Source organism: Chinchilla lanigera, unplaced genomic scaffold, assembly GCF_000276665.1.
Source record: "Chinchilla lanigera isolate Chin_1 unplaced genomic scaffold, ChiLan1.0 scaffold00085, whole genome shotgun sequence".
In the NCBI taxonomy this organism is placed as follows: Eukaryota; Metazoa; Chordata; class Mammalia; order Rodentia; family Chinchillidae; genus Chinchilla; species Chinchilla lanigera.
Genome location: NW_004955486.1, coordinates 9,577,688 through 9,596,062, shown reverse-complemented (window position 1 = coordinate 9,596,062; position 18,375 = coordinate 9,577,688). Strand labels below are relative to the sequence as shown.

Sequence of the window (18,375 nt, the reverse complement as noted above, 5' to 3'; positions counted from 1 at the left end):
GAGGACATCTGCAGCCAGTGGCCAGGGTTCTCTGCCCACCTTGCAGATCCATCCCTCCTGGCACCGTCCTGCCAGCCCCCGTAGTCCACTAGAGCTGTCAGGGAGGAGGAGCAGGGTCTGCACCTCACCTCCACCCTGCACTCTTTTTTTCTGTCTTTTTGAGACAGGGTCTCGCTATGCAGTTCAGGCTGGCCTTGAGCTCGCTGTGTAGCCCAAGCTGGCCTCAAACTTGCAACGATCCTCCTGCCTCAGCCTCCCGAGTGCTGGGATTATGGGCATGTGCCACCACGTCTGACTCATCCTGCAACCTTGAGGCACTCCTCCTGGCCCCAGTTCTTTAATCCATCCTGAGCCCTGTGTGGGCCCCACCATACTCCTTGGTGGATGGCAGCTGTGGTTCTACAGGCTGCCTCTTGTCATCCCCGAGGGCCCTGTGTCTGTCCATGCCCCCACACTGACCAGTAGCTGGGATGGCCAAGGGATCCTGCCATGAAGTGGTCAGAGGTGAGTAGCCTCCTGCTCTGATGCCTGTGGTAAGTATCTCTGGGTATGCAGTCAGTGGGCAGTGCCTCAGTCTCCCCATATCTGCTGACCCCTCCCCACCCACCCAAAATCAGACGACCTGTGGGCACCAGGGAGGGTGGTACCCTGCTGATGCTCAGGAGTCCATCCCCTGCATGGCTGTGGGAATAGAGGTTGATGCCAGAAGTCATTGTGCCCAGGCCTAGGACCAGGGACCAGGCCAGTTCCTGGGGATCAGGAAGCTATGCCAGGCCCAAGCACCTACCACCTCAGCTCAGCCCCTTGGGGAGGCCAAGGTAAGTTCAGTGGAGCAGTGGATGGGTGTGAGATGTCCCAGGCAGGAGGTAGGCTGAGAACTCTTGGTGGGTAGAGGCCTGGGTGGCATGAGGATGGCACCCGGACTGGGCTGTTGTGGTGCCGCTCACTGTTCTGGTCAGCTTGGCCCCCTCTGGCCAAGTCTGCCCCAAGAGGACAGTCTGGGACCTATAGGCCCATGCAGACAGAGCAGTAGGCCTCACAATGCTGCCCTCCTGGGTGCCATCTGGGAGACAGGCCCTTGGCAACCAGGAGTTTCCACCGATGCCACCAAGCTTGTTATGGGAAACAGCAGGCCCTCCGGGATCCCTCTGTCACTCGGGCTAATTGCAGGGATCATTTGTCATTTGTTAAGGGCATCCCACTGGGAGCCCAAGAAACAAACACACCCGGTGGGGAGGGGAGGGTCTCTCAAAAAGAGGCTGGGGTCTCTCCCCAGACTGGCTTGAGCCCCCAGACCCTGCCAAGCCCCCAACAAGGATTCTTGCACCCCTGTCAGGGGCTCCACACTAAACCCTAGAAAGAAGTAGCCTCAGCACCAGGCCCCCTTCAAGGACACCCAAGGGCCCCCTACCAGCCCCTAGTGTAGGTCTGTGGGCTCTGAGGCTCTTCCCCAGGCTGAGGCTATGGGCTTGGAATGGTTCCAAGACCCCCTCCCACTGTCCCATGACCCCACAGGTCCTGGAGCTGAGAGCAGGTCCAGCTCTGGGTTCCCAGGGAGCAACCCTGGAGCCTAGGACTTGGGTGAGCCTCTGCCCACACACCGCATCTGTCCAGGCCCCACAGAAGCCTCCACGCCTGGGTTTTTGTTCAACCTCAGGTTGGCGGGCCAGGTGGGGGCCGGAATGTGCGGGGACTGCCGCCCGCCCCCACTGCGTCACAGGAGCTGCCTCCCTCCCGGCCTATGAGAGCCCGGGGGACACACCTGTTGGTGGCCAGGAGCAGAGATTGGCCGGTTGGGAGCAGGCACCTGCGTGGGGCGGGGTGAGCAGCTACATGTAAGGCGAGCCCCGCCACGCCGGCTCTTCCCTTTCCCGGCAGCCTGCCGTGCCAACCCCTTCATTGTCCCTGGGCTGTTCACCTGTCCATGCTCAGCCTGTCTTTCTCTTTGTGTCTGAGCCTCACCAGAGGGGGACAGTCAGGCCTGGCTCCATGCTGAGGCTGGATCTGGGTTGGGGGAAGGTTGTGCCAGAGCAAACATGGGCACTGAGCTGTCCATCACTATCTGACAGGTATGGGTGATGGTGCTCAATCTTCTCCATGTCCTCCCAAGGCCTGGCCCACACCCTTGGGGTCCTGGGGCAGGGACCATGCTGGCTGCAGGGCTGGGGGCGGGAGCAGCTTCTACCCTGCTCCTCAGCTGCCGAGGAACCTGTCAGGAACCTGTCGGGGCAGGTAAGGGCGGGCAGGAGGGAGGCCGCTGTGCAGGGAAGCTCAGCGTGGCTGGGGCCGGACCAATGGGGGCCGTGGTGACCGACCGGCAGCCAGTACAGCTAGCGTCAGTGAGGTATGGTGTTGGTGAGTGCAGAGTATGCAGGCCTTCCTTTCCTAAGAGGTGGGTCTCTTCGGGCCGCGACGTGGCTATGTTTCAGCGGGGAGCCATCTTGGGCCCAGCCTGGAAGCTGCTGGGGTCCAGAGGCCACATCTTCAAGCCAGGCAGGTCCAGGTACCAGAGAGGCCGAAGACAGACTCCCAGAGGGTTTGCATCCATTATCCACCTGGCAACAAGGCCTTCTAGAAAGTTCTTTTTCAAAGAGGAACTGATGCTCCTGCCCTACTTTGTTTGGAGATGGGAGGGCTGTGGTCTCAGAGGTAGGTAGAAGATCTGGTGTGGGGATGCCTCTGTCGCTGCTCGTGGATTTCTAGAGTCTGTCTGCTCATGGAGGGGGTTGGTTTTGTCAGCAGCTATGGCCCAGAGTGACCTTGTGGTCAGAGGTTGGCCAAGGCCTATAGGCTGGTGACAGTGTGGGCCTGAGCGGGAGAACGGGCTATTTCTCACCTGCCCATTTCTACGGTGCCACCTTGGAGCGGGTGGTCACAGTTACTTGGGGTCAGGGCCAAAGCTGATTCTAAAGGTTTCTTACTTCAGTGCCAAGCAGCAGGGTGGGAGTGAGCCGTCATACAGACACTGGGTCTGGTCACAGCTGCCCTGTGGTTGGAGACCAGGCACACCCCGCCTAAAGCCTGCACCTGGCTGCCGGCAGCTTGGACAGTTTCAGGTTCAGAAGCTGACAATGGTGATGGGAGGCAGCTTTGTTTTCTTCGGGGCAGCAGAGTTCATTGTTTTCATTGCTCTTGGTGAACAAAACTTCCAAGGCATATACAGTGTTTTGATCAATCTACTGTGAGCATTATAGGCCTTTTTAGGGTAAGCATCTGGAAAAATGGGTTTTGTTCTGTGTTGTTTTTCCAGTAACACAGATGAAATGTAGCCCAATTGGTAGCTTCTTGAAATTCAAGAAGGCAAAGTAAGTTTTGCATTTATGAAAATGAAAGTCAACCGTAAAACATGGACACAGTCCACTGTTAATTTTCAGACATTTTCATAATTTGCAAGTATCTTATTTGCAAAATTGGTTTGTTGGGGTGTTTTTAGTGTTCTCAGGGTCAGGTGGACTATTTTGAGGAGGAACCTGGTCCCTCTGTGGCACGGCAGGATGTAGGGTGTGCCCTGTGCGGCTGCCAGGGAGGGCTGAGGGACGCCGTGGGCCGGGTGGGTGAAATGGCGGCTTTGCCTCGAAGACACGTAGCTGCAGCGGAAGCTAAGACAGACCTGAGCAGGGAGAGCCAAGCCCGCCGCCCCCGCCCCCACCCCACCCCCCTGCGGCCTCTGGCGTCTGGGTCTGGCTGATCCGAGGCAGGCAGGAAAGGTTGGGTTTCAGTGCTTTGTTCTCTGTGCGGCCTGGCCATTGATTAAGGCCCGTCGGGCAGGTTAACCAGCCACTCGCTTTTTCACACCGGGATTACATTCCTGGCCAGGCCCCCCAACCTCCGCCTGCTGTGTGCTGGGCGCCCTGGGGGGTGTTTGCTCTGCAGACCAGCTTGGGGCCTCTGGGCCACCTTGAGCCGTTCCTCAATTTTCCCAAGGGAGCCTGATGGAAGGTGATGATTAACTAGGGCCGTTGGGGAAGACAGGCCTTAGGGGACCCGAGGCACCTTGCCCAGGAGGGCACCGTGCTGCTCTGGAGAGGAGCCTGTTTTTACTTTTCAAACTGTCCTCACCTTTCCCCTGCCCCTGTGCCAGGAGAAGCCAGGGTCTGTGCTGAGCCTCTCAGGGTAGGGGAGGACTGATCCTCCTGGGCACTGCACCAGGCCGGTGCCCATCCACTCTTCTCTCCACGTACTGGGCAGGATGAGGCTCCTGACCACCTAGTAGGCAGTGCATGGCACTGGTCTATCTCTTTGGCTGTGGCCAGGCCAGCTGTGGGCCCTGTATGGCTCCCCAGCCCTCAGGGCTTCCCAAGAAGTCCTGACCCTGAGTGGCCAAGGGCACTGGCGACATCAGGCCTGTCAGCCCCATGTGCTGGGGAATGCTCTTTACCTGGGCTGGACGGTTGGATGCTAGGTAGCTGCCTCCCACCACTCAGCCCCCACAGCCTCTCCTGTGGCCTGGCAACCAGGAGAGGAACTGAAACTTCACTTAGCTCTGAAAAGGAAGCCTTAGCTCAGACAATAAGGGACACTGCATTCTCAAAGCACAGACCTAACAGGGTCAGAGGGACATGTGTGAATGGGAGGAAGGGGAGCGCATCTCCATGGTGCTCGGGGGTATGGAGCAGGGGCCAGGACAGCCTGTCGGGGGGTTCAGGTATCTGAAAAGCAGTGGGCCCCACCTGCCGGGCCTGAGCTGGGCCAAGGCAGATCCTCAGAAATGCTGGCCATGGGGAGGACTGGGCAGTGGCCGGGTCAGTGTGGCCCTTGCGGTGGTCGGCTGGCAGCCTGGTAAAATCAGCAGCGCAGCCGGCACCCCTCCACAGCCTCTCCGGGAGGAAGGTGTTGGCACCTCACCAAGCTGCTCAGCTGGCTTTCCAAACCCAGGCTGCTGTGAGGCAGGAGCAGGGTAGGGTCTAGACGAGGTCAAAGTGCCAGGCCTGAGTGCCCTGGTCTCATGGCTCCATGAGGGGCTGCAAGCTGGACCCTGCGCATAGAGGTTGAACAACCCTTTCAGAATAGCCCTGTTCCCATGGACACCTGGACAGAGGGTTCTATGTTCTGTTTGGGGCTGCTGTCCCCACCTGCCTTGGAGGGGGACTCTAAGCCCCAGTGCCACTGGGAGATGGCAGGGAGAGGAGGGCCGTCCTGCCTCTGGAGCTGGGTTGCCTGTCCCTGGGCCGGTGCCCTGGAGCAAGGCAGGTAGGGGCTGGGCAGGAAGCAGGCTGTGGACAATATCCTGGGGCAAGGCAGAGAGTCCAGCAGTACGGCCTGGACAGCCTCAGACATAGGAGGTGGTATGTTGATCTGTTGCACACACTGGGGCCCTGGACCACGCCTCTCTCTAGGACCGTCTTGAGAGAGGCTCCACCCATCCTTGCTCTCTTTCCTCTCCCTTGGGCCATCAGCCCCTGGGCAGGACACCCTGGCTCCTGGAGTGCCTTTCTGGGCCTATGCAGTGGCACTGCAGGGCAGGGCCGGAGGGCAAGTAGGGGTTCACTCTGGCCCCCAGCCACCTTTGAGGCCTCAGGCACCTGGCCCTTTCCCCACGGGACCCCTCCCTCCACCCCACTGCCTAGAGAAGACACAGCTCCCCTCAGGCACCCTTCAGACCCCACCTGACCCCCAGCTGGCGGCCCCCAGACCAATCTGGGCAGCCGTGGCCATCTTACTGGGCAGCATTGGATGGTGTCTGGTCTCTAATACTGCCTGGTAATGATGACGGCGGAGCCCTGCACGCAGCAACGGGGCCGCCTTCCCTCCCCTTCCACCCATCCCTGACCCTAGCCCCACAATGTGCCCATCCCTCCATCCAGCCCACTGGCTTCTGGGTGGAGCTACGGGACAGAAACCTGACCTGGGGAAGGAGGTATGGAAAGCCCCTCAGCTTCTCTGATGAGCACCCCAGACCCTGGGATAAAAGGCTTCCTGCAGCTGCTCTGCCCGCCCCCCCCAGTCAATGTTCTGGGGATTAGGACACTCAGGTATCTGGACCCTACCCACAGCACCCGGGCAGGTGCTGCCACCACACCTGGCAGGTGTGGGCTGGGGGGACCACAGCAAAGGGCTCTGGGAGTAAAGTCTCAGCAGGGCCCATAAGGCCTCACCGGGTGGGGGTGGGGCTGTGCTGACCCAGGGTGGGGCCTCTCTCCCTTACTGTGCGCCCATGGGGAGGCAGCTACACCTCTGGTCTTGGTCCCAAGCCAGCAGCCCAAGGTCTCCTGGCTAAGGAAAACCAGGGAAGGCAGACAGTGACTGAGCCCTCACCAAGCTACTGGTCCTCTCCAGCCGAGGTCATTCACCGAATCATCCGGCTCTGCTGCTGTGGGTGGAGAGCTGAACGTCTGTCCCTGTGCCTCAGACTAGGCACACCTGGGCCTCTGTGGGCATCTTACCGGACAGTGCTGGATTTCTTGGCTTGACTCTAACACTGTCTGGTAACGATGTTCAAAGGTGACCCACCACTCTGGAGATACCCGAAGATGTGCCGTCCTCAGTTCCTGGACCCGGAAGTAGGCAGGGCAGGGGCCTACAACCCTGTGGGGCTCGCCTTGAGGAGGGCACCCCTGCCCATCATGCTGAGGCTGGCCAGGGTGGTTCTGCCTTACTAGGGGCTCTGTCCTGGAGCAGCCTTTGCCTCACCCTACCCTTCACCCCTGCTCCTCTCAGGTTGGGTTTTGGACTCAGCTGGTCCTGTAGAGAATTCACAGCCAAGACCTTGGGCTGGGGGAGGAGGCCTAGGGGCCATGGCCTGTCTTGGCATTCAGGGCTGTGCTAGTGCCCTGCTTCTGGGAACCAAGTAGAACAGTGTGGTTCAGGTGCCTGAGTGCCACATGCAAGGAACTGAGGCCATTCCCCCACTGTCTCCTGACCAAGGACAGAGTCTGCATTCCCTCTGCCAGCCAAGAACAGGAAATTTGTCCAAAATTACAATGCAGGATGACCCATTTTATCTTTTTGATCTGAGGCCAGGACACTGAGCCAGGAGTTCACCTGTTGTGGGGCAGGGTGGGGTCTGCCCCGACCTTCTGTTACTCATTAAACTGCCTGGACTCATTCAGGAGACCATGAGGCTAGAGGTGAGCATTTGGCCTGGATCCGCTGGTCCAGACCACTCCCTGGTGGCATCTACAACACCAGCACCTGGGCTGGGCCAGCGCTGAGCCGGGGCAGTAGGACTTCCTCAGAGCAACCCTGGACTTGGGGCTGGCTCTGCCGTCAGGAGGGGAGCCCCCGAAGACACCTTCCCTCCACAGGCACCAGGACCAGAGGAGCCTATGCTCGCCCACGATGGGCGTCTTACCAGACACGGTTAGATCTGGATGCCTCTGTCTAATACTGTCTGGTAATGCCGTCCATCCACGGCCTGGTCACCGCTGGAGCAGAACCCCTGGACCCACAGGACTCTCACTGGACACCAGACAAAGGCTGAGGCCTGTGGCCCATCTGGCACAGCTGCCTGAGGCCCCAGGACCCTGCTGCTTCCCTCCCACCCCATGGTGGCTTTGTCACAGCCACAGAGGTGTTGGCATGACCAAGGGTTCCATGCACTGAGACCTGCATCTGCTGCCCTCAGGAGTGAAGGCAAGCAAGGCTGTCACAACACAGCCTGGTCCCCACACTGAGGGTCTACGAGGGCAGTCACCCAGCACTTTCGGAGGTGAAGGCCCTCAGCCTGAACCTTGGCCCTCAGTATTCCCCACATGTACAAGGCCAGGTGCCTAGCAAGGACCAGGCAGAAGCAGCTCTGCCTCTGCCCGTGACCCCAAAGCCAGTGTGGGGGAAAAGGACACGTGGGCAGGGAGGGGAAAGTCAGCCTGTATTTCTTCTCAGGACCCAGATACTCTTGGACGGTGCCAGCGGCAGGCCCTGGGGATGGGAGAACAGGCCACCTCCCCCCACATATCCAGGGCTGAGGTGGTTTGGGGCCACCTCAAGGCCATGGGCCAGGCCAGGTGAGAGTGACCACACCCAGGGAAAACAGGTGTTGAGATTGTGCAACCCCTGCCCCTGATCCCCCTTCTGCTCCCAGCTCTGTCTGCTGAGGCCCAGGGAGCTGACCATACCCCAGCACTGGGCACTGAACAGACCCAGTCTTGCAGCAGCAACCCCAAGCCCTCCCTGCCAGGGGAATCTGAAGCAACTCCACAAAGCTGATGACTCTTGAGCAGCTCTGAACTGGTTCATGAGTAATATGAGTTTGCTGTGATGAGCACTGCAGTGGACCCCTCCCCTGGTGAGTGTGGCAGCTCATTTATCAGACCCACGTGAGCCTCAGACCTCAGCCCTGGACCCAAACACCCAAACCTGAGTATGGCCAGCACTCAGGCTAGCAGGAAGTACCCCCAGCCAAGCCTGGGCACTAATCCTGTGCCTAGCCCACCCTGTGTCTTTGCGGCTCTCCTCTGTATGCTCCGTGGTGATGAAGCCAGTCCCTCTTGAGAGCTGCTCCACTCATAAACAAGGAACCCTGGGACTCGGCTGACTTCACCCTCCCAGAGCAGCTCCCACCCAACTGAGCACTGGACTCTGAGCCAGGCCTTTCTCTGGTGAGGAGCCTGAAGGTGTGGGCTCCTCCTCATCCTTGCCTGGTTCATTGTGAACAAAATAGAAAAAAGTCTGTATGGCAATAAACTGACGCCTGAAAGCCAGTGGACTCTGACCACCTGCTTGTAACTACACAGAATATCAACCGGAAGCTCTGCATGGGCCTCCGTGACACTGCTGGGAGAGAGGCCCCTCCTCCTGTCCATCCCTGAGTCTTTCCTGACTCAGTTCTGGTCCCAGGGAAGGGTACTGGGAGCAGGAAGGACAGACAGGACATAATTCTGATGTTTCTGAGCAGATTTCTGAGGCAGAGCTCTCTGAGCCCAGGCCTAGGAAGGGGGAGCATTCACCCAAGCCATGGCCCAGCAAGAAGGCCCTAGCAGAGGCACTGCAGGGGCTCCAAGTCTGTTCTCCCTCCAGAGGAGAGGCTGCTGCAGATGGTGTGGGCCATGGCTTTGGTGCTGCCCATGCCCACCATGTAAGCTGGTGCAAGTCTCTGGAAGACAGGCTGCCCTGCTCCCCAGGCCTGGCCCTGATGCAGGCTAAGCAGGTCAGTATGGGTGGGGACAAGCACTCTCTCTGCACAGTCCAGACTGGCACTCTGGCCAGGGTGAGGCCAAGGGGCGCTCTGCTCAAGCCAAGAGACTGTGCCCTGGCTGCCAGGCTGACCATAGCTGCCCAAGCAGAGGTCTGCTGGGCCAGCACAGGTGGCTGGGTGCACCAGGACTGAGCCCAGAGATCCTCAGATGGGTAAGGCCAGCAATAAGAAGCTGACGCCCCCCAAGGAACAGTGGGGTAAGGGTAGAAATGCTGGGGTTCTTCACAGAGGGCACCTCTCCACCCCAGCCACACCTTGGGAGATACCCCATCCTGTCAGTTCAGGGAAGAGCCACATGGGGGTGCAGCCTGAGGCACCCAGCATCTGCTCAAGCCAGGGAGCCCCTAGAGCAAGCAGTGCTGTGCAGGACCCTAGAAGGAGAGGTCAGCAGGGCATGAGGCCACAAGGCTAGGGTCAGAGCCTGTCCATCACGCCCATCACTCTCTTCCCCTCGTCCCTGCGCAGACGTTGGCCCCTTACCATCCACCTAAAGCCTATGTTTACCCAGGCACTACTGGGATGCAGTTGCCAGGTAACAGTTGCTGAGAGATGTTGCCAGGTCACCACTGTTGTATCCCAGCAAAGGGCTCTGGAGATCTCTTGGTTAGGTAAGAGGGAGTGGCAAAGCAGAGTCCTGGCTGAAGCTGAAGCTGAAGCTTGGTCCTGTCCTCCTGAGGCCCTCTGGGGACCCAGGAGTCAAAGGAAGGGAGCAGGGGCCAGAGAGAGAGACAGGCGGGCAGCTTGGCTGAGCTGAGCCTTCTCCACAGGCAGATTTGGGGAGGGCTAGGCACCCTCAGGACAAGTTCTTCGTCCACAGCAGGTTTGTCTCCCAGAAGGGCCTGCGTGGGGAGTTCCTGCAACAGTTCGAGGACATGTTTTTTTCTTGAACATTTTCTTCAGGTTTAAAAGCATCTGTTGAACCAGAGTGATTTCCCACCAGTCTGTAATCTGACCAGGTAAAAGGAGTATTTTAAATTTATTATAAATTTGTGAGTGCTCTGCCCAACCTTCACCTGTTTTTACTTCATCTTAAGTAATGTCCTGTCAAAAGGATCCACAGCCACCCGCCTCTGTGGACGGCTCAATTCCTGGTCCCACCCATAGAAACAGCAGTTGACAAACCTCTGATATGAAATTTGTTTCTGGATTTAGAGTCTCATCCTTTAGTCCCTGAACATGCAGCCGCCAGAGGACGCACCTGGAGGCTGGTTGAGTTCCAGCCTCTCTGTGTATACAGGACCTCATGTTTGGCACACCCCTGCCAGGGCTCTTTACAAAGTCTTTGTCCACCTGAATGACAAGAAATGGTAGTAACTCATGGCTTATGTAATTCTTTGTAAGAGGAAGCCAGGGGCTGCACATAGTCACCCTCACCCAGCCTGTGAGTCTCACAGCTCTGTAGAGTCAGCCTCCTCTGGCTCCAGGGAAAAAGGCAGTGGGTGTGAGCTGGGGAGGACGGGCAGGTGTATGTGTGTGTGCATGCACATGTGCACACGCATGTGTTCAAGACTGCATGATTACTGTAGACTTGGCCCCATCCCAAAGCTCCCATTACCTGGTTGCTGGCCTGAGGAGCCCTGACATTTACCACTGTCCCAGCCCAAGTGGCCTCCCAGCCCTAGAGGACCCAAGGGGGGCCTCCCAAGAGCACGTGAGAGTGATGCACAGACACAGGAAGAGGAAGGGGGACAGTGACACAGAAGCCACTCAGCCTGAGAATGTGCTGGGGTGGGGGAGACACTCAGCCACCAGATAGGAGCTGGGAGCCTTCAGAATAGGAAAGAACATGGATATCAAACAGCACAGGGTTGGAAATGAAGTCCAGGAAATGACCCAGGAAAGACAGCAGGGGACAGAGCCTGAAGGAAGAATCCAAATCACAGACCCACCAAGGCCAGACATCTGTGTAGAGCCCCCCAGCCTTCAGGGAGGATGCAAGGCTGGTGTGGAGCTCCTGATCTCCATACCCAGCCAACCGGGCAGAAGTAGGGAAGGATGGCTCCCGGAGCGAGGGTCCCAGAGGAGGCTGACTCTGCAGAGCTGTGAGACTCACAGGCTGGGTGAGGGTGACTATGTGCAGCCCCTGGCTTCCTCTTTTTCCATCTCTGGGTTTGTTCTTTCCTCTCTTGTCCCTTCATCGGGACAGGGTGAGGCAGACACAAAGCCTGCCTGGCTGGTGGTCACTGGGCCACAGTCTCCCCTGGCACTACTGGCTGCCCAGCTGGTCTAGCCACAGAGCAATTTTTCTCTTTGGAGATGACATGCTCCCACTCACCCATCCAAGAATCCTCCACTGTCACTCCCTTCCTAGATGCAGGTCTCCATGCCACCTCTGTTCTGCTCAACTGGCATGTTTGTGTATATTCTGAGGCCTTCACAAAGCCTTGCCTTCCTAACAGCCCAGAGCTGGATCTTTTTACACTGAAGTAGAACAACTTGTTCAGGAACTGGCTAAAAATTCTCTGAAATTGAAGCTGGGTGTGGTGGCATATACCTGTAATCTCAGAACTCTGGGAGACTGAGGAAGGAAGATGAAAATTTCCAGCCAACTTAGCAATTTAATGAGACCCTGTGTCAAAAAAAAAAATCACTGGGCTGTAGCTCTGCATGAAGGCCCTGGGTTCACTCCTCGGGACTGAGGAAATACATATACTTACACTTACCTGAAATATTCCAAAGGTGGCAACACAGGGAAAGTGGGACAGCACAGGGACAGACCCGGAGAGGGGACTGTGTTGGCAGGATGTTGGCCGGGCTTCCGGGTTGCAGTGTGGACTAGAGAGTCCGGCTCAGGGCTGAGAGCCTCTCTGGCCCTCTGACCCTAAGTGCCCTAGAAGGCCTGATGGCCACCCTCCTTACAGCCAGCACCGGGGCAGCTCTAGGCAAGGCCAAGACAGTGCCAGCAGTGCAGGACACGCCTGGCAAGGCAGGATGCAGAGATGGCCTCGACCCTTCAGGCTACGAGGCCCCACAGCCGTCGCCGAGACAGGAGCCAGCTTCAAGCAGAAGCCACAGTCCGGGACAGGAGGAAACAGCCTTCCCTGAGCAGGGTGGGCCTAACCCTGTGCCCTGTCCAAGGGCTGGGGCCTCGGGCCACCCGAAGGCCCCACAGGAGAGTGGGTGCAACATTTTCCCAGAGGGGCCCTTGCCATGGGGCCCCCATGCTGTTCACCCGCAGCCATGTCCTGTTTGTCCACCACTGGGGTCAGCACACAAGGACCCACATCTGCTCCAGAAGACCCAAGCGGTCCAGGATCCGGCGGCACCACGTCCAGGTGCCAGGTGAATGCACAGCAGGCTGGCACAGCCCTGCCCTCACCCAGTCAGGGTCCCAGGGACAGGTGCCCCAGCCAGGGCAGGTGATCTCAGAGGAGGGGCCCAGGCCCTGGAAGACTCCATGCCTCACGGTGCTCATGGGCAGACAGGACATCAATCCTCTCCCAGGTTGTGGGTTCTGCCTGCCCAAACCACTCAACCTTCACCCAGGGCGGCCCCTCATCTCCCCTGGTTGACAATGGCCCCTGGGTCACTGGTGATGTCACCGTGGACATTGTGACCCCTGCCCCAGGGGACTCCCTGCAGGCCTGCTCTGGAGATGGCTCGCACCCCTGCCCCGAATGGAGTTACAGCCCTGTGGGTAAGGAGGGTGGGGTAGGTCTGCGTCCTGGACCTTGTGCCTTCTCCATATCCACCTGGATCCTGCCTGCCCAAGGGCTGGCCCTGGTAGGGTGGTAGCTATCCCCCTCAGGTATGATGGTCCAGGGCTCCTTAGTCAGGTCTATGCTGGGCTGTGGTGGGACCAAAGGGCTAAGTGACCTCTCAGGAGCTGCTGAAATGGGTTGGGCATGGGCTGACGCACCTCACTCCCTGGTCCCCAGGCTGGACCCATGAGAGACGGATGGGCAGCAGTGGCAAGGAGCAGCTGAGCCAACTGAACACAGATGCAGGTGGGCTCTTGAGCTAGGAGGGGGCAGGGAATCCCCCTTGAGCCCAGAGCCCAAGGCTGTGAATCCCCCACTCCCACCTCTCCACAGACTTCCTGGATGGTGCAGATGCTGCCAGGTCCCCAACGGCCCTCCTGAAAGAGTTCCTGCAGGACAGGAACAAGCATCTCCCCAGCAACAGGCAGGGTCCCTACTTCTACATTGGCGGCAGCAATGGGGCCTCCATGTGAGTGGGGGCCCACGGGCTCTTGGCCGCACGCACCTCTGCCCTGGGCCCAGCTCACGGAGCTGCCTGCAGTCCTCTTCCCTCTTCCCTCTTCCCTCTTCCCTGCGGTTGTGGGTCACCACCGCCATTCCCACAGCATCAGCGCCTACTGCAGGAGCAAGGGCTGGCAGCGCACCCAGGACAGCCACCGGGAAGACTACAGGCTGAAGTGGTGCGAGATCAAGTGCCGGGACAATTACCACAACTTTCGGGAAGGTGGGGCGCACCCTGGCAGGGTGGGGCGGCCTACGAGGCCTGGATGCCACCTGCAACGCCCTTGTTCTTCTCCCACCAGGCCAGCAGCTGCTGTTCCAGCTCCCCAACAACAAACTGCTCACCACCAAGATTGGGCTGCTTAGTGCCCTGCGGGAACATGAGAGGACCCTAAGCAAGGTGAACCGGATGCCGCTGGGCACCCAGACCAGGTGAGCCCCACCCTGCCCACACCTGCCTCTGGCTCCTACCTGTTCTTAAAAAGATCCCCAAACTTAAACACACTACCTTTGTCTGCCTCTACACCAACACCTACCACAGCCACCCTATCTGTTCCCGGGGGCCCTTCAGTTTCCCCCTCCCCGCCTCCACACAGCTCCCACCCACTCGGTTATCCATTACTTATCCACCCACCCAGGGGTCCATCCTGTCACCTGCCCATGAACACACTCACTCTACCACCTGCCACTCCAGCCCTGACCCATCTGCATGTACACCCACTTCCTACCCACTTCCTTTGTCCTATCGACAACTCAGAACCAAGGCCCCCATCTGTGCAGCAGACCATCTGCCCACTCAACTACTACCCCCAGACCACCCACTCTCCATCACTCCAGACTCCACCCACTCATTCTCCAAGCACAAGAGGTGGCCACTCAGGCCAGGTCCTGTGTCCCCCAGGGTATGTATTTGGAATGGGCACCTCGGACCAGAGAGGTAGATGCACTAATCCCAGCTGGGGGTTGGGGGTTGATTGCTATTCTGACCTGAACTGACGGATGACCTGGCATTGGGAGAAGGGATAAAGGGAAAGCCAGACATTTAGCCAGCACCCATACTGACCACCTGCTGCATGCCAGCAAAGTCCTAGCCCTGAGACCCTGCACTAAACTGAGGGTCACTGGGAGGAGGACCAGGTGGTCAGGCAGTGCCTAGAAACCAGGGATGTGAACAGCCCAAGTGCTCTGGTAGGGGCAGAGTGGGCCAAGGCCTGTGGAGGAAGCAGCTTGGAGAGGTGCAGGGTGCCAGACAGGCATCTGGGCCCAAGGAAGTCTCCAGGGGACAGCCCTGCCAAGCCTGGGACAGAAGACAGTCTCTCCAGAACTTCCCCACCTCCCTGCCCTTTCAGGGTGCTGAAAATGGAAGACTTTTTCCCTGAGACCTACCGCCTGGACATCAGCAATGAGAGGCAGGCCTTCTTCACCCTTTTTGACGGTGAGCAACCTGGCTGGACCCAGGTCACACAGACAAGGCAGGGACAGGATGTAGTCCTGGAGAAGTCAGTGAGGGAGGCAGGAGGTGAAGCTGTGGGTGCAGGTGCAGAGGTGGGGGTCCTACGGCCTCGGCCCTTGGTCCAGATGTGGGTGTGGTTGAGGCAGGACTGGGATAGAGCACATCCAGTGGGCCAGGTCCAGGCGAGGCATGAGCTATGGCCAGAGTTGGGACAGGGCAGAACAGGGCCGTGTGGGAGGATATGTGAGGCCAGCAGGTGATGGGTGATGCCAGGGCAGGGTGGGGCAGGAATGGAGGTGTGGTCATAGATGGGGTTAGGGGTGTGAGGCAGAGGTAATGGGGCCAGGACCAGGTGTGGCTGGGATGGTCAGGTCCAGGTCCAGGGGTAACCCAGCCCTGCAGTCATGGATGGGCCACGAAGAGGGGGATGGCCATGGGGAGGGTGTGCCAGGGTGGGCAGGGCAGAGGTGGGTGGATCGCCGTGGGGCAAATGAAAAGCTCAGTGGAGATACTCCCTACAGAAACCCAAATATGGATCTGCAAGCCCACAGCCTCCAATCAGGGCAAGGGCATCTTTCTGATCAGGAGCCAGGAGGAGCTTACCACTCTGCAGGCCAAGATACAGAGTGCGGAGGATGGCCCCCTCCACTGCAAGACGCCCTTCCGGGGGCCTCACGCACGGGTGGTGCAGAGGTGACCTGGGCGGGTGACCTGGGGAGCCAGCAGTGCTGCAAGGGATCCTCCAGCCACCCAGAGCCAGGCCCTGGGGCTGTAGGAGGGGAGGTGTCACATTGGGCCCCAGACACAGGCTCGCGGGGAGGACTTTGTCAGTTTGTCCCTCTATCCCTTCACTTGCAGCTGCCTCATTGCTCCCCAGCCCAACCAGCCAGAGCTGGCGGGACTCCTTGGCCTCCAGGCAGGGTCTAGACCCTCAGCCTCACTCGGGGCTGGGTGCAGTGGGACCCAGTGTGGACCTCACACGGGCCACAGCCCACCCCTTCTTCCCATCAGGCCCCCCAGTCCTGAGGACCCACTGGACTTGTCCCCTCCCTTCTTCTCCAATGCCCTCAGCCTCCATGGCCCCAAAGCAGCCCCTCTAGCCTCAGGGCCCAACTTGTGCCCCCCCCTCCAGGCTCAGGTGAGGGTCACACCCAGGCTGGGCCAGACACCTGTGGTGAACTGAGACCTAGCACCAAGCCCTTCTTCCCAATTCCTCAGACATGTTCAGGTTCAGAAAGGCCCCTTGATTGTGAATGTGGTGCCCAACCAGGGGTGCAAGACAACAGCCCAGGTGCGGGAGGGGCCACCAGTCAGTAGTCAGGTAGCTCAGCCCCAGCAGCCTCTGTGGTGCCCAGGTATATCCAGAACCCACTGCTGCTGAATGGGAAGAAGTTTGATGTGCGTTCCTACCTGCTCATCGCCTGTGCTGAGCCCTACATGGTCTTCTTTGGCCATGGCTATGCTCGCCTCACCCTCAGCCTCTATGACCCCCACTCCAGTGACCTCAGTGGCCATCTGACCAATCAGGTAGGGTGCCTTCCTGGGCAAGGGCTTCTCGGTGGGCATGGGATGAGATCAGAGGGAGGCTGTCACTGTTTGGGGACACAGAGGACAGTCCAGCTGTGGATGTGGCCCCAGCCCAAGGAGGCCCAGCCTTAGAGGCCATGGCAGGCACCTAGGCATACTGGTAAAATGACTCAGGGCCCTGCAGGCCCCAGCCCGACTCCTACCCAACGTGCTGAGTAAGGGCTGTCATGGGAGAGTCCCATGCAAGGACCCTGCAAGAGTCTGAGCAGCTTTTGGTTGAGGGGTTTCCCAGGCAGGGCTCTGCGAGGCCTGCTTTGAGCGGCAGTGCGAGGCCCTGCTCTCTCCCAGTTCATGCAGAAGCAGAGCCCCCTGTACGTGTTGCTGAAGGAGGACACGGTGTGGAGCATGGACCACCTCAACCACTACATCAATGACAAGTTCCAGAGGACCAAGGGCCTCCCCCAGGACTGGGTCTTCACCACCTTTACGGTATATCCCTGCTGTGCCCAGCCTGCGGGGCAGAGCAGAGACACTCAGGCTGGGACCCTTGGGTCAGGATCTGTGTGTGCCCCTCTGGGCTGGGTTGGAGATGACTCCTGTGCGTCCTTGGATCGGATGTGCAGCTGCACTGATGCTAGGTCTCTGTATATGTTTTTTTTGTTTTGTTTTGCAGTGCTTAGGAAAGCACGTAACCACTGACCCATGTCCCCAGACAGAAGAGCCCTACCAATGGGGGAGGGAGGGCCACCTGAACGGGTTCCTCAAGCACAGCCTTACCACCCACGACACAACCAGTTTGAAAGTTCAGACGTTTTTATGACTCACAAACCTTCCAGCTAGGCAGGGCAGCGAGAGGGAGCAGAGAGCAGTTCTCCGTCCCAGTTACAGACAAAGCAGGGTTTCCCTGTTTAAGGGTCATCTGGGGTGGGTGTCCTCATTTCTCAGGGACATTTTCTACTGGCAGTGGAGCCGCTTGGCATTGAGGTGGGACAGTATGTGGCTGTGGGTTGTGAAAGTCAGCCACTTTGAAGTGTGTCCACCTACTCCCTCCAGCAATCTTTAAGCCATAAAATTCACCATTTTGAAGTATACAGTTCAGTGGTTTCCAGTATATTCACAAAGCTGTGCAGTTACCAAGACACTGAGGGAGGGGGAGTGGAGGCAGGTGTGCCCGAGCAAGTGAAGGTGCAGGTGACAGGTGTAACTGATGTTCAGGCCTGGTAGGTGTAACCAGGGCTTCTAGGTGACAGCCAGGACCCCTGCCCACCTCACCCACAGAAGCGGATGCAGCAGATCATGGCCCACTGCTTCCTGGCGGTCAAGTCTAAGCTTGAGTGCAAGCTGGGTTACTTCGACCTCATTGGCTGTGACTTCCTGATTGATGAGAACTTCAAGGTACTGTCCTGGGTGGATAAGGTCTGGGCAGCAGGGTACATCTGTACCCTCTGACCACAGAAGCAGATCCAAGCTGCCTGCACCTAGTCTGGGGTGGGTGTGCCCACGAGGCCCCCCACTCAAGCTGCAGCTGGGGAAGGTCTGCACACCCTCCTCGGACAGCCCTCAAGACAAACCCTTAGCAAACTAGGGGCATAGGCCCATGGGAACACAGGGCACGGTGGGGGCCAGGGGCCCCGCCAACTGGGCTGCTGACTGGGTGGCGTGGGGTACTGACCAATGTCCTCGCAGGTGTGGCTGCTAGAGATGAACTCCAACCCCGCCCTGCACACCAACTGTGAGGTCCTGAAGAAGGTGATCCCCGGAGTGGTCATGGAGACCTTGGGTGAGCCCGGGCTCCCTGCCTTTCCAGCACTGCTTGTGCCCCCACCGCACAAGCCCGCTCTCCACACCCCAGGGCCTGCTCGCCCCAAGCCCCCACAGGCCTCGTCCCCTCCTCCAAGGCCCACTCACTCCCCTCCTCCAGACTTGGCGCTGGAGACCTCCCAGAAGAGCCTGCGTGGCCAGAAGATGCTGCCCCTGCGCTCCCAGCGCCGCTTCGCGCTCCTGCACAACGGCGAGGCAGACCCGCGCCCGCGCCCACGCCCGGGGGCCTCGGGCGCAAG

At 59.0% G+C, this 18,375-nt stretch overlaps 1 protein-coding gene across 1 annotated transcript in view; it reads left to right on the top strand.

Moving 5' to 3' along the window:
• Window positions 1-6,765: 6,765 nt before the first annotated feature.
• The window catches only part of Ttll10 (tubulin tyrosine ligase-like family member 10), a gene marked incomplete in the record, with an annotated part of 13,124 nt that continues 1,514 nt past the window's right edge, over window positions 6,766-18,375 (top strand). Inside the window, 14 exon segments of the mRNA XM_013504222.1 lie at window positions 6,766-9,953; window positions 10,034-10,089; window positions 11,995-12,415; window positions 13,012-13,080; window positions 13,168-13,303; window positions 13,440-13,558; window positions 13,638-13,767; window positions 14,685-14,770; window positions 15,310-15,481; window positions 16,144-16,315; window positions 16,664-16,804; window positions 17,594-17,710; window positions 18,002-18,095; window positions 18,237-18,375. Coding sequence (XP_013359676.1) covers window positions 12,073-12,415; window positions 13,012-13,080; window positions 13,168-13,303; window positions 13,440-13,558; window positions 13,638-13,767; window positions 14,685-14,770; window positions 15,310-15,481; window positions 16,144-16,315; window positions 16,664-16,804; window positions 17,594-17,710; window positions 18,002-18,095; window positions 18,237-18,375 — 1,718 coding nt within the window.